At 37.0% G+C, this 16,054-nt stretch overlaps 1 protein-coding gene across 3 annotated transcripts in view; it reads right to left on the reverse strand.

Annotated features, from left to right (window-relative positions):
- Positions 1-263: 263 nt before the first annotated feature.
- The window catches only part of slc4a10b (solute carrier family 4 member 10b), an 81,081-nt gene continuing 65,290 nt past the window's right edge, over positions 264-16,054 (reverse strand). For all 3 annotated transcript variants that reach the window (XM_084121361.1, XM_084121363.1, XM_084121362.1), the window contains 10 exons: positions 15,855-15,968; positions 14,410-14,571; positions 13,776-14,027; positions 11,020-11,088; positions 9,827-10,000; positions 8,653-8,775; positions 6,703-6,767; positions 5,726-5,821; positions 3,306-3,329; positions 264-2,297 (listed from right to left, as the gene is read on the reverse strand). In XM_084121361.1, coding sequence (XP_083977487.1) covers positions 3,323-3,329; positions 5,726-5,821; positions 6,703-6,767; positions 8,653-8,775; positions 9,827-10,000; positions 11,020-11,088; positions 13,776-14,027; positions 14,410-14,571; positions 15,855-15,968 — 1,062 coding nt within the window. In that variant the 3' untranslated portion in view covers positions 264-2,297; positions 3,306-3,322. The remainder of the gene's footprint in view (positions 2,298-3,305; positions 3,330-5,725; positions 5,822-6,702; positions 6,768-8,652; positions 8,776-9,826; positions 10,001-11,019; positions 11,089-13,775; positions 14,028-14,409; positions 14,572-15,854; positions 15,969-16,054) is intronic.

The following is a 16,054-nucleotide window of genomic DNA, read 5'->3' on the forward strand; positions in this document are numbered from 1 at the left end:
GTGAAAGAGAGAGAGAGAGAGAGAGAGAGAGAGAGAGAGAGGTCTGTCTTTGTGTATTTGAGAAGGTGCAGTTTATTAAAGATTCATCTCAGTGTTCGAGAAATAGTAAAACTGTAATTTCCAGCCATCTCAACATGTCAGAAGTGGAGAAAATGTAATAGATTATGTCAGACTGATATATGATTTCAGCTGTACCGTTATGCAGTTTTTTCTTTCAGTCATCAGAAACATGGTATGAGAAATACTTCAAACAGGGACACATCCATATTCATATGGCAGAGCTTTTTATTTCACCGTAGAAGAAATAGCAGGAACAAAAACTTCAAATATGAAATACAAGTGCAAATGAAGGATACGTATGCGATATCCCCCCAAAAAACAATTAATGCACACAGTTAAAAGATCCCAAAGTCACACCACACAGACACACAGAGGATATAGTGATATTCCAGATAATTTACATAAACATCAACACACAGTCAAAAGAACTAGACGTGTTACTCCAGAAATATAATAGGACATAAGCTCAAGTCAGAATAAACTGAAAATATTAGCATGATAGCAATCAATCTCGTCTTTCAAAATCAAACCATCGGAGTGTGAAGCTATAATCCATACAAAACAAACATAAGAGCAAAACATATGCATCAATTTATGGTAATAATATAATATTACAGTATCTATGATTTTTAAATGATTTTCTTGTTATAAATATGTATAGCAAATATAAATGGCTGAAGTTACAGGTTTTTAAATGGAAATAATTAATTGTATGAGGAACTCAACATGCAACAAAATTCTAAAATCATTATTTGATGGACCCGTACTTCTAAAACACTATTGCTTTTTTTTTTTTATGAAAAGGGAATGCATTCTGTGTCTGAAGATGCATTTACAGTACAGTATCCAGATAATGCATTCAATTGCTTAAGAGATAATACAGACAATCATTTTGAGGGGACAGATTACTGATGTGCAGCTGATATGATTTCAGACGTCCTTCCATCATCATTATTAGCATGAAAACACATATACGCTTTGGCATTGTGAGTATCAACATACAGCCTTCAAAATAGAGCTATGAACTCTTGGCAAGTCAGATAGAAATAATATTTACACAAGCAGCATTCTTAGTACAAATATTGCAAAAAAAAATATTAATAGCTAAAAATGTATAGTCTATGATTAAGAAGTAATTCTCTGTTGCATAAATGCAAAGCGTTCAGCAAAATAATATATATTTTTTTAAATATTTGCAGGTCTATCAATAACTTACAATACGTTTTTATGCTTTTTATCCAAGTGTCTTACAGCAAGTACAGTGAGTGCAGGAAAGTGTCTTTCTGGTGGCAATATTGAATATATCGTCAAAAAGCTGAAAAATATCCTTTGTTTAGCTCACCTACTGTAGATATTGTCTACGTGTTTGTTTAAAACTGCATCTTCAGGGATGTGAAAGTTGTGCAGGAACACTTTTTCAAAAATACAAAACATATAAAATACTTCAGAGAGCATTTAAAATAAAAGTTGAAAATCCTGCCACACTTTTCTGCTCATCTTACACACACGTCTCCGCTTTATTTGCTGGTATTACTATTATGTATGTACAGGCTTTATACCTAGAAGCTAAAAAGCTTAGCATTGTGATATACTTTAAAAATACAGAAACACAAGACGAGACTGGGAGCTTTATATGTGCGTTTACTTGTAAACTACCCATACTTTAAGGACAAAAATGCTGGATAATGTGTCCGTAAGTTAGTTAAATCTGTAAAAACTCATTGATAAGTTGTTCATAAAGCAAATAATGTTTTAAGCATAACACACCTGTGAAAGGTTTTCATTCAGGAGTTGGGTTAGGGGGAGAGTTTGTGTACGGGTTATTCTGATTTAAATTCGCATTATTAATACCTTTGGCCGGTTGCATAAACTGCTTAGACTAGTCTTACAAATTAGTCAGCTAAGCTTTGAATCAGAAAAGTAAGACTGATTAGCACTAACTAATTGCTAGCTGATCAGACTATTTCTCAAGACACAGTCTTAATGTAGGCGCTATGTTTATGCAACTGACCTAAAAATGAAAATCTCTTTTATTTTCTTCATTTTTATGATCTATTCCTTTAAAAACCAATAGAAGTCTATTTGGATAGCTAGTTAAGTGTGTGTGTGTGTGTGTGTGTGTGTGTGTGTGTGTGTGTGTGTGTGCGTGCGTGTGTGAACACAGTGTATCAGATAAGTCAGATTCTCATATCTCTTCATTCCATCGACGCTTCTTGTGCGCTCTCTTATTAGACAGGCTGCAAAATAACATTAAAAAGATAATTAGTTCACTTGAATTAACCTTAATGGCAACAGTTCAGTGTGTAATGAGTGTTTTTATTGAATGTTAATCAGTTTGGCAAATCCAATTAATTTTTTTTCCAAAACTGATTTTTAATTATACTATAATATCCTTTCAATTATTAGCTCAGAGTCTTCCTGTAGATAGCCACAAATTGACTAATAAAGTAAACTAATTAATAAAAACAGGCTCCCATGAAGCATTGCCAATGATATTGTGCAATGCACTTCAAATATGTGGTATTTTATATTGTTCCATCATTGCTAATTTGATATTCATATGCAGTGCATCATTGGATGTAGTTTTTTTCCTCATAAAAAGTCTTGTGCATTTGTTGTTTTTCCAAATACTTCAAATCAAAGTTTATAATATTTTGGTTTATCTTGGAGCTGGCTGGTTTTGTTGATGCATCAGAACTTTTTATTGAAGTAAATTATGAAATGCCTATGAAGAAAAAAAACGGGAAAAACACATTTCTCTGTTGCACATGCCATTTAGTGAGTTTGCTAGATTTATCTAATGCATTTATGTCAAATAGACTTTATGTGCAGAATATTTCTCTCTGAATTCATTGTGCATGATGATCTTAATAATAGTAATTAATAATAATAATAATAATAATAATAATGAGCAGACCGGACACGCATTCGTGTTCACGGCTGATTAGACATTATTCTTGTCCAAGTAGTAAAAAACAACAACAACAACAAAAGACGATCACATGCTGTCTATCTTTGTCTGACACTTCCAGAGAGATGTGAATGATTTATTGTTTTCGACTGACTAACTGGGTTGGAAAATTGGGGTGAATTCAAACATTCTTGGAGAGACACATAATGGTAAATGTCTGTTCCAGATGGATTACAATCAACGCCGCCAATTTGGTCAAAATACTTGTTGCCATGCGAAGAAAGACGAGATGAGATCCTTACGTGACGTGGGATGTTGCTATGAGAACACTCACCTTTGGGGGCTCAGCCTCTACATGCTTAGGAAAGGAGAAAGAGAAAAAAGAAAGAATTAATAATTAAATCTAAATGGGTTATCATGCAAAATAATTGGATTAAAAAAGTCCAATATGTACACACGTGTTTCCAAACAATGACATTTAAAGGTGTAGTAAACACTAATGCACAGAAAACTAAGGGTGTGTTCACGCTTGGCATGTTTGGTTGGATTAAAACGATCGCTCTGTTCATTTGAATAAGTGTGAACGTTGCCATCCGAACCAAACACGCGGTCCGAGACTCTGAGGGTCTGTTCACACTTGTAGTTCGGTTCGCTTGGTTCGTTTGGTCCGGACCAAAAAAAAAAGTCCTGGTCCACTTAGTGTTCACATTGGCATTTTCATCACATAAACCTAAAGATACCGAACCTAAAGGCATTGGGATGTTCACAGCCTGATTGGTCGGCTTTTATGACGTATTGCCTATTTTGAGACGGAACTTACCGAAAATCCAAACAATGCTGTGTTCTGGGCTAAATGCACTCGATGTATGTGCGTAGTCGACATAAGATGGTATTTTGACCAGCTGAGAACTTATAAAATGTGTAAAGGAGTCAAAACAGTGTCAGGAATCCCTCCGTCTCACACACACACCAAGATTTGCTGTGAGGAGACGCGGTTCTGATGCCTGTACTGAACTGTGATAACATCACGACTATGACGAGAAAAACATATATGCTTGAGCATAACTACCGAACCTAAAGATACTGAACCTAAAGGCATAAGGATGTGTTCACGACCTGATTGGCTGGCTTTTTATTACATATATTTTGCAACAGAACTTACCAAACGTCCAAAACAATGCGCTTGTTGTATGCGCATAGCCGACTTAAGATGGTATTTTGACCAGCTGAGAACTCGTGAAGAGCTTATAAAATGTGTAAAGGAGTCAAAACAGTGTCAGGAATCCCTCCGTCACACACACACACACACACACACACACAGCGAGATCTGCTGTGAGGAGACGCGGTTCTGATTCCTGAAATGAACTGTGACAACATCACGACTATGACGAGAAAAAAAACTTTATGCTTGAGCATTCTGTCCTGTTTAGAGTCTCATCTTCCTGTTTTTGGTCCATATTGCGTTCATATTTCAGTCGAACCGCACCAGAGTTGGTTTGGAAGCTGATCGAGACCCATCTTTTCACCAGGGTTCGGATGGCAGCATTCACACTTATTCACATGAAGTGCACTAACAGAGCAATCGCACCAGGGTTCGTTTTAATCCAACCAAACATGCCAAGTGTGAGCACACCCTGAAAAAATGGGTCTCGATCCGCTTCCAAACAAACTCTGGTGCGGTTCGACTGAAATATGAACGCAACACGGACCAAAGACATGTAAACGAACCAAAAACAGGAAGATGAGACTCTAAACAGGACAGAATGCTCAAGTTGTTCTCGTCATAGTCGTGATGTTGTCACAGTTCATTACAGGCATCAGAACCGCGTCTCCTCACAGCAGATCTTGGTGTGTGTGTGTGTGTGTGTGTGTGACGGAGGGATTCCTGACGCTGTTTTGACTCCTTTACACATTTTATAAGTTCTCAGCTGGTCAAAATACCATCTTATGTCGACTACGCACATACAATGAGCGCATTTAGCCCAGAACACAGCATTGTTTTGGATGTTCGGTAAGTTCTGTTGCAAAATATATGCAATAAAAAGCCGGACAATCAGGTTGTGAATGTGAACACATCCTTATGCCTTTAGGTTCAGTATCTTTAGGTTCAGTAGTAAAATGCCAATGTGAATGCTAAGAGGACCAGAACTAAATATATATATTTTTTGGTCCGGACCAAATTAACCAAGCGACCCGCACCACAAGTGACAGATATTTTGTCTACAATCCCTGTAAATACTACAGTAAAACAATGATGAATTAATCTGGACCTTTCAATTTGAACTCTGCAAGCATCCCTGATTTGAGTAAAGCCGGATACACACGATACGATTTGGCTGTCTGAGACAAATTTCGAGAATCCTAAAAGATTCCTCTGATCCTAGGCCAAAATCTGAAGTCTTTGATCACTAGTTTGACATGTTCACCGACAGCCGATTAATCACCTTCTCATAAGACGGCATCAAATACCAAAAACCAATAGGAATGCAGAACCTGACGACACTTTTGATTTCCAATTTTCCTTTCAAGACAAACTGAGATCCCACAGTGTGACATGGCTTACAGTGGGGATCATATTCTTACAGTCTGACAAGAAACATTATAAATCGTACAGTGTGACTTTTAAACTTCAGCAAGTAACTCGTTCCACACCGTTTACAGCCAAGTGCCATAAACATGAACGATTCTTCAAATCATGTGGCTGCTGGTTGCAGAAAGACACCAAAAACATTTAATATGAAAATGAATACGAACCTTTTTGGATCATTTTTGGAGTTGACGGTGTTCCAAGTACTTCCAAAGGAGCCTCGGGACATTTCATCAGTAATGTTGACAATAGAAGGATCATCTCTGAAAAAAATGTCATATAAATATAACATGAAATCTGACATTAATATTCAGGTGTGTGCATGAAAACAATCATAAAATACGAAATTCAGACTCAAAATTGTAATATAACGGTGAATGCTTGACAATCGCAAATTAATAAATGTTAATATTTATCATTTATAGCTTTTTTTTTTAAACGTATTACTGGAAGATTTGTAACTCTAATATTTCTAGATTTATATTACTTCTCTTGAATTTATATAACTCTCTTCTTCTTGAATTAGTTCTCTCTATTCTCTTGTGTATATGTAAAGTATGTACGTATGTACTGTAAGTATCCATACCAAAGACTTTAGATATGCAAAGATGATGCACTCATTTTACTATGAATGGGAGAAAGTGCAAAACGCAACATGGCGGAATAAGCCCCGCCTTCTAAATAAAAGAGCCAATCGCTGAGACTGCACATGTGCATTGGCTGGTCCAGCCTGAAAAATGCAATTTTTTTAATTATGATTTAGTTCTGTCAGGCACTTCATATATAATGTACAGTAGAACCTCGCACTGGATCATTTTATGAATTTAGTTTGAATTATTGAATTAAAATTTTATGAATTATAAGCAACCTTTATCACTAGAAAACATTTAAATAACCCATTAAATATGCAAGTACGCATTAATTTAAGACATTTCTCATTTTGCCAAAAAGGATTCTTTAAAATTGAGTCAAGAACACGAGTTCTATATAGAACCCCATTGAAGAGTGTGTGTTTTGTGCACAAAGTCGTGTTTTACGGAACCCATGGATATCACTGAAACTATGGCCTTACTGTTTTAATAAGCCAACAAAAACTAGTATTGCTTGCTATTGTGAGGATAAGTTAGGAAAATCTGGTCCATACTTGTAATGTCCCTCCAATGGCACTTGTACGATTCCTTCTTCCTCTGCCAAAATACTCTGCTCCTCCTGGCAGTAAACAGAGAGAGAGAGAGAGAGAGAGAGAGAGGGAGAGAGTCTTATTCCCATCCAGCCAAAGAGAACTTCAGAGACCCTTTGAGATTAAATAACTTTGCTGAAGGACATTTTGGCAGATCAATTCCTGTTCCATTTGTTTGGCATGAAACGAATGCATTGAGACACTGAGGTGGGTGAATCGGGGTCCCTCTATAAGAAACGAATCATGGCAATTTTAGCAAGAGTAAAGCATGAGATTATTTGCCAGGGGGTCAGAAAGTCTCTGAATGCAGGAAAAACAAACTGTAAAACTGGAGCACAAATCAGATCTCCTCATTAAAGCAGGACCTCCGTGAGTCCTCAAAATCTCATCCATTTTCCTCTCATTCAGCTTATATAAATAAACTCATGTGGAATCATTCAGTTATATAGAAATCATCTTCCAAATACTAATTACTTGTGGTGTTATGGGTCCAAACAGTCAAGTTTATGTAGCAGGTTATTATCCCTCCTATTATCTATTTTTCTTCTTCAAAACAGCTTTGTCGCTCTGTGGCAAAAAGTCACCAAATTCTGCATGGGGGTTATTTCAGTGGCAAAATGTAATAATCTCAATTATGTGATGGATTAGAGCTGCCTAGCAACAAAAGTACAACAATATGAAATATAAGTGCTCAGTCCTGCTGGCCGGTTTGAGACATTTTGTGTGCATTTAAAACATGTAACCATGCAACGGATTTGCATAAAACTGGGCATGGATACTATCTGGATATATAACTAACTAAATGTGAAGGAATAGCTGACAAATACTTGCAGATTATTTAATTATAATTGTTGTATTTAGTAATTGTTGTTTTAACTACTTGGACAAGAAAGAAAAATGTCAAGCATGAATATGAATTTATGTCCGGTCTGCTTATTATTATTAATTATTATTCTTATTAAGATCATCATGTGCAATGAATTCAGAGGGAAATATTCTGCACATAAAGTCTATTTGACATGAATGCATTAGTTAAAAGTAGCAAACTCACTAAATTGCTTCTGTGCAACAGAGAAATGTGTTTTTCCCATTGTTTTTCTTCATAGGGATTTGATAAATGCATTGAAGCCAGCCAGCTCCCAGATAAATCAAAATATTATAAACTTTGATTTATATTGTAAAAACAGCAAATGCACGACTTACAGTAATTCAAATGTACAGTTTATGTTGTAATATTTTGAAATCTGAAAGCCTGGCTTTGCCAAACCGCTTGAGTGATTACGTGATTTATTTATCCAATGAATTATGTACATTTGGATTTATGAAATGTATTCTGCTCATGTTTAATAAATAAGGCTCAATATCAATAAAAGCATGAGTGAATGTCATACTGCTCAAATCCAACAGAGGGCATTGCATTCAAAAGTTTGGGATCAAAATGTATTTCTTTTATAACAGAAATTAATATTTATTCAGCATTATTACACATTAAAGTGATCAAAAGTGACAGTAAAAATCTTTAAAATGTTTCAAAATATTCTATTTCAATGAAATGCTGTTCATTTGAACCTTCTTTTCATCAAAGAATCCGAAGAAAAATGCATCACGGTTTCAACATTGATTATAATAAGAAATTGTGCTTGGGCAGCAAATCATCATATTAGAGTATTTGATCAAATAAATGCATTAGATACTTCTCTCTTAAACAATAACAAAACTTTTGAACAGTACTGTTAATGATTTTCATGATTTGATTAGAAGCCTTTTAAACCCTTCTTCGATGTCAGGCACGTCTGTGCATTTCATTAACTCTTTCTGTTCTGCGTGGACCTTGTAAATTGCCGCTTGCATCCAAATTGCAAGTGCTTGTTCACAGTGAATGTTACAATTTAGATAACAAATGGTAAAGCTCACCTCTCGCTCAGCGTCCTCCAGTTTCTTCTTCTTGCTCTCGGGCATGAGGTCATCGAGCCAGCTGAGCTCTCTCTTCGTGAAGAAAACATCCAGCAGCTTCCTTATGAACACCAGCGCTAACACCTGCCAGGAGCACATCTCTAATTCAATTATCACATATTTCACCAGAAACATTCATCAAAACAGTTAAGAGAGGCAATTACACTAGCAGAGAAACGTCTGACTGACTATCTTAAAACCTTATGATTAGTTTTGTGCCTGCAAATTTCTTCACTAAATTAAAACTATACATGTCACATTTAATGGATTGAGAGGAGATTTAGTATATAAACCTTTGACTGGTGTTGCAAATAAACTTGGTTGGTTGCAAGAATTCTCTGTTTTTTAAACAGGAAAGCTTTTCAGAAATCTACTGTACGATGGATGAAATCAGTTGCATACTGTGGTAAGTATTAGCAATATAAGTATAATATGTTAAAGGGGTGGTTGATTATGATTTCACTTTTCTAACTTTAGTTAGTGTGTAATGTTGCTGTTTGAGCATAAACAACATCTGCAAAGTTACAACGCTCAAAGTTCAAAGCAAAGGGAGATATTTGCTTTTAAAGAAATTGCTTTTTAAGGACTACAACAAACGGCTGGTAGAGACTACACGACATTCCTCCCGGGTTAGTGACATCACCAACCCTAAAATTTACATAAACCCCGCCCCCTGAACACGATTTATAGATTATCAAGACAGAATATGCTAATCAATGACTAGAAGATAACTACACATAAGCTGCATAAATTCATCAACTAACAATTCAGAAATGTCCTGTTGCTTCTACATGTTGTTCTTCTTGAGTCTCTCCATCATTGTCTGACTTCGGTTTGAACAAAAAAGGCTAAAAGTTTTTGAAATTTTCAGTGCATGTCTGTGTGAGTGCAAGCTGTTGAAGCTCCGCCCCCTGTGCCGGGAGCAGCAGCTCATTTGCATTTAAAGGAACAGACACACAACGGTGTGTTTTTGCTCTCCCTCAAAAAGAGACAATTTTAACATGCTATATAAAAATATCTGTGGGGTATTTTGAGCTAAAACTTCACATACACACTCTGGGGACATCAGAGACTTATTTTACATCTTGTGAAAAGGGCATTATACCACTCCTTTAAATATATGTTAAACATATACCATCATTGGGAAGACGATGGCAGCCTTGGAGGTTTTGATGACCCAGAGGAGAACCAGACAGCTGAGCTGGACGATGGTGAACAGGTGAACCTTTCGCAGAGGAACGTGTCTCAGGTAAATGAAGTCTGGCTGGTGTTTAGCCGGCATCCCGAACAATCGCACACGATCAAAAAACTAAGAGGACGACAAATAAGTAAATTAGAGCAGTGGTTTTCAACCAGGAGGCCTCAGAAAACAAGATGACAATGATTAAAATAATCTAAAACAACAACAAAAATCTAGATATTTCTTATTTTAGTTCAAAACTGTTTGTCAAGGTTGCCTCAGTTTTGGAAAAACTGAATATATGAATTAGCCTGACACTTTCACATTCATTTTTATAATGAATTTATACTATTCTAGTTATGTAAAAATATATTTTTTAAATCCTAAAAATGGTTTTTTTTTAAATAAACGGAAACTGAAATAAAATTTAAAAACTATACATTTTTAATTTTAATTAAATTTTACTTGATGTGCTAAAATAACCTAAACTGAAATATAAATGAGTAAAAAATTATATTGGCATATTGTTTTTTTTTTTAATTACTACTACAAATTACAAAAACACACAAAATCACTAAAACGTTAACTAAAATTAAAATCTTCAGTCTAAAAAATAAAAACGGAAATATGAATAAAAACTATAATAGTATCTCAATGATACTAAAATAGCACTGTTTTGAATATTGTTGTGGAGCTATTAACAACTAAAAAGTAAAATTTCAATTCATGTTTGAAAAGTTGGAAATGCTTCACTGTTTTCTAACCAGACGAGATGTGATAAGATTCCAGCGAAAAGCAATTTGTGTGCGACGACACTACATGACAAAATCAGTCCAAAATCACAGCCAATCAGAAGAGTGTGTGGGTGCACTCGCAACGAAATGATTAACTGAGGGCACACACAATTATTTTCATATTCACAGTAGATGCTTCTAACATTAAACAAAGCACATAAACAGCACCTGAGATTATCACTGTCATTCTTTGCATGTAATAGAAATAGAAAATAGAATCGTTGTGTATATCGCCATTGCAGCCGGTTATGACTAAAACTCTGATTAACATGTAAAAGTTGGCTTTTATCACGTCGCAGCATCACTTCACGTCTGGTTAAGACACAGTGTTAGATAAACAGGTGGTGTCTTTACCTGTATTCCTCTCAGTGAAGATGCACCCATGTAAAGGAAAACTCCATACAGCACTGGCATTGGAATGAACTAAGGAGACAATATTAAAAAATGTTTGTTACTATTAGTTTTTCTCTTTGAGGTCCAGCAATGATAAGTATGCAGAGAGAGAGAGAGAGAGAGAGAGAGAGAGAGAGAGAGAGAAATCTCAGTGCAGATTTTTGTGCAAAAAACAATCAAATGCTCTTGAGAATCTGAAGCTCCGCCCCCTACATTATTGATGCTGAAGTTGCGGCTGAAATTGATCACTTGTTCACACATTTACTATTTTCTACATGGTGAATGGCACATAGTGCACTATATAGGGGATAGGGAACGATTCAGACAGTGTAAATATGCTTTCCATTGGGGCGAATGAAGTGTGGTTGGTTAGTGTCACGTGAATCGCATCAGCTCCGGTCCAGAGACACGACAGCACAGAGAGGATCATGTGATCGAGTCGCCGCAGACCAGAAATCGTATCGGACCCGTTTGAATTCTGCACAGAAAGCTATTTTTTAAAGCGATATAGAGGAGATTAGGAGGAGAAACGGTTAGAGATTAGGAAGGAAAATGCGGCTTTACTGAGCTCAACAGCTCTTGCTGAGCTGTGATATAAACTAAACGCTATTGGCTATTTAAAAAAAGGGGCGGAGCTGATCAATATATCCCGCCCTGCCTTCTTGTTTCAGAGGAAATTACTCCACACACTGATTGAATCAGGGCACTTCAGCGAGACATTGCCGTTTACACCTGGTGTTTTAATCCGTCTCTTTTGTCCTGATTTCTTCGAGGGCGGGTAAATGTATGTTTTCTTTTCCAGACCTTTCAATCTGATGAACAAACTAAGCTCGTGTAATTTACATATGGACAATGACTGGAGACACAGAAAAAGCATCAGCTTTAGTTTCTTTGACAGCCGCAAGATCACGGACACTGTGAGTATGTGTGTTAGAAATCAGGAATGGTGAGAGAACATTGTGCTTGGTGTGTTTTTCATCTTCAAACCAAACTTGGGTCTTCAGCCGGCACAGTTTAAATCCCGTCTGGCTAGCGTTAAGTCAGTAGGCGAAGAGTAGCGTCTATCGTGGCTGTTTGAACACATTCGACCACATGAGTGTTTATACTATGAAAACAATCCGGTCAAATGTGTTTTCAACTCCTTCTGGAAGTGGCTGAAAGTGGACAAGCTCAAAACGTTTAGACCCCGTTTACACCTGTATTTAGAGTCGTCCACTTGTGATCCGATCGACCGAAACGTATCTTACAGTTTTTTCCAATTGCTAACACACTAAAATGACATGCACAGCACAATTATTTAAACTGACACACAGAGAGCAAAACCTCCTCTCAAGTCTCCAAAAGTCTAAACACATTTTCTGCTTTACACACATTTTGCAATTCAAAATGGCACTTTTTAAACACACTGAACACGGTTCTCTGCATAACACACAACAATCTGACATAAAGTCACATGTTTGCCATTTCAAAACACTGCCATTTGTGTGTGCCAAACACCTCAATGCTTAATTGTTAACACTTCAATCTTTTTCAGTTTACTGGTTTTTGTGAGCATATTTTTGTTCAGTTCAATGTAAATATATGACTTGTTTGATGAAAAAAAAAAAATATATGTTTCAACAGCATGTGTGTGTATCCGCAAATATTTCTGCGCATGTGAACAATCTGAAGAATTTTCTACAATTGAACTATTTTAGTATTATGGCAAAGCATCCTAAAGATGAGAGTGCTTTTCATTATGCCCAACAGTGTGTAGTTGCTTAGACAAAAATCCGGTAATATTTGAAGTGTGTGCCATTTCGTGCAAAAGTTTGATTTTGATAATGCTATATGTAGTTTTGGTTGCAGGTATTTTGCAGTTTGGGTGTGTGGTTTTGTGAATTGTGTTAAGTATTTTGATAAAACCAGCCTAGTTTGCAAAATTGTGTGTTAGCAATTGTAATACCAGCTGTAAACAGGGCCATAGATGTATAAAGCACAGCTCACACTTAAGTCACTTTCAAACCAAGCTTGGTCAGCGCGAGCGCGGCGACCGACTGTGTGTCATTTGCAACTTAAACACGAGCGAAATCTGTGCGGGGAACTTTTTCGCCCTAACGTGAAACCCCCGATCACGCAGATTCTTATCGGAGTGACTAGATTTCATGGAGCAACAGTAAATGACAGTACTAGTGTTGACAAAAGTACCAACTTCGGTACCAAGTCGGTACTGAAATTTAAGAAATGTGACGCTTTGAGCGCTGTTGAGCATAATCATAAACACCTCTGATTGGCCATTGTGTTCACACACTTATCGGATATGTCTGTGATTGGCTAAAATGATCAGCAATATACATCAATGACGCTCTTCAGCGAGCGCTTACACAGATACACACAAAAGCATTTGAGAGTACACGGAAGTGTTTTGAAAGTAGGAGCGTTTGAAAGCACAAGCAGGACCGGTCCACTGATAGACGCCTGCTTTCAAACGCTCCTGTGTGTATCTGTGTAAGCGCTCGCTGAAGAGCGTCATTGATGTATATTTACAACATGTTTTTGAAGCGCTGATCATTGTAGCCAATCACAGACATATTTGATAAGCGCGTGAGTACAATGGCCAATCAGAGGTGTTTACGATTCCGCTTAACAGCACTAAAAAAAATGTAAACTTCAGTATCGACTTGGTACAGAAGAACCCATAAATGTAAATGTGAGTATGTTGATCATTGAGCGCAGACCTTCAGCACTGAGGTCATGAACACAGAGCAGCCCATGAGGAGGAAGATCATGAGGCCGGTGACACGCTGCTCTCTGATCCCGAGGAACTTGGGCTGCTCTCCGGGAGCCGAACACTCGGACTCCAGCTTCAGGCTGTTCACGTGAGTGATGGACAGAACCGTCGCCGCCACGAACCACGGCAGACCCATCAGAGAGCAAACGCCCAGCATCACACCCACCATGAACAGGTCCAGGTGATAACCACAGCCTTTCTGTGGGCACAGGACGGAACACAGGGGGTTCACTCAGGCTCAAGACTTACCAGCGGTTTATTGCACTGTCCATTTTGTATGTATTAGCATTTGTGTGAGAGTGTGTGTGTGTGTGTGTGTGTTAGAGAGTGTGTGTGAGAGAGTGTGTGTGTGTGAGTGTGTGTGAGAGAGAGAGAGAGTGTGTGTGTGTGAGAGAGTGTGTGTGTGTGAGTGTGTGTGAGAGAGAGAGAGAGTGTGTGTGTGAGAAAGAGTGTGTGTGAGAGTGTGTGTGTGAGAGAGAGAGAGTGTGTGTGTGTGAGAGAGAGAGTGTGTGTGTGAGAGTGTGTTTGTTTGTGTGTGTGTGTGTGTATGTGTGAGTGTGAGTGTGAGTGTGTGTGAGCACCTTGAGCTTGTGCTCCTTCCGGTTGATGATGACAGCTGTGATCTGCTGGTCCATGAAGATGAGGATTGTGCAGAGGAGAGCGGGGAGGATGGTGATCACACACGTCCACCACGGGTTCGGTCCCAGCGGGTTTATGAACCACCCACGGTCGTCACGAGTTGGCTGGAAACATGTTGCAACACTAAATTAAATTGGCAACATCTATTCTTATCAAGTCTATTAATATATCCTATGTTACAGTTAACATAAAGCTAACATAATAAACTTTGAACATTGTTGTGTGTGTGTGTGTGTGTGTGTGTGTGTGTGTGTGTGTGTGTGTGTGTGTGTGTGTGTGAAGTTAGTACTTTGAATTATATAATTAGCTGTATATACCACAGTGCATTTCATTGTATATTTATTATATTTAAAAAAAAATATTTTTCACATCACATTTTTTAGCACATCATTGTTCTTTTACAGCCCACATATCTTAAAATTAAAAATACATATAATTAAATAAAACAATTAATGTAATTTATTTAAAATTAAATGTAATAAAAAAACAAGATAATAAAGTTTGTTTATCTTTGATGTTGACTTGAGAAAGATTAGTCTAAAAGTTAAAATAGTTTTACAAGTTGTAAGTTTGATTGAAATAGTTTTAAAAGCTTGAAGTTTAAAGGAGATTAGATGTTAGATAGAGTGATAGATAGAATGATAAACAATAAATAGATAGATAGATAGATAGATAGATAGAACGATAGATAGATAGATAGATAGATAGATAGATAGATAGATAGATAGATAGATAGATAGATAGATAGATAGATAGATAGATAGATAGATAGATAGATAGATAGATAGATAGATAGATAGATCAGGGTTCACCAATCTCGGTCCTGTAGGGCCGCTGTCCTGCAGAGTTTAGCTCCAACCAGCTCCAACACACCTGTTTGAAAGTTTCTAGTATGCCTAGTGAGACCTTGATTAGCTGGTTCAGGTGTGTTTAATTGGGGTTGGAGCTAAACTCTGCAGGTAGATAGATAGATAGATAGATAGATAGATAGATAGATAGATAGATAGATAGATAGATAGATAGACAGACAGACAGACAGACAGACAGACAGACAGACAGACAGACAGACTGACAGACAGACAGATAGATAGAACGAAAGAACGATAGAACGATAGATAGATAGATAGATAGATAGATAGAACGATAGATAGATAGATAGATAGATAGATAGATAGATAGAACGATAGATAGATAGATAGATAGATAGATAGACAGATAGATAGAACGAAAGAACGATAGAACGATAGATAGATAGATAGATAGATAGATAGATAGATAGATAGAACGAAAGAACGATAGATAGATAGATAGATAGATAGATAGATAGATAGATAGATAGATAGATAGATAGATAGATAGATAGATAGATAGATAGATAGAAACAGACCTTAAACTCATTCGGGACCTGTAGTTTGGTTGAAGGCACCCCTAGAGCGTAATCCACCAGAACCATTGTGGCAATAGTGATGAACACGGCGAAGTCACTGATGATGGATCTGACCTGAAACATCCATCAGAAATGTTATTCCCTCTTTCTCCACTTTTCCACAGCGACACTAGAGGGCGCCAGGCTGCAAATAACTCCTC

The sequence above is a fragment of the Abramis brama genome, assembly GCF_963993115.1.
Source record: "Abramis brama genome assembly, chromosome: 8".
Taxonomy (NCBI): Eukaryota; Metazoa; Chordata; class Actinopteri; order Cypriniformes; family Leuciscidae; genus Abramis; species Abramis brama.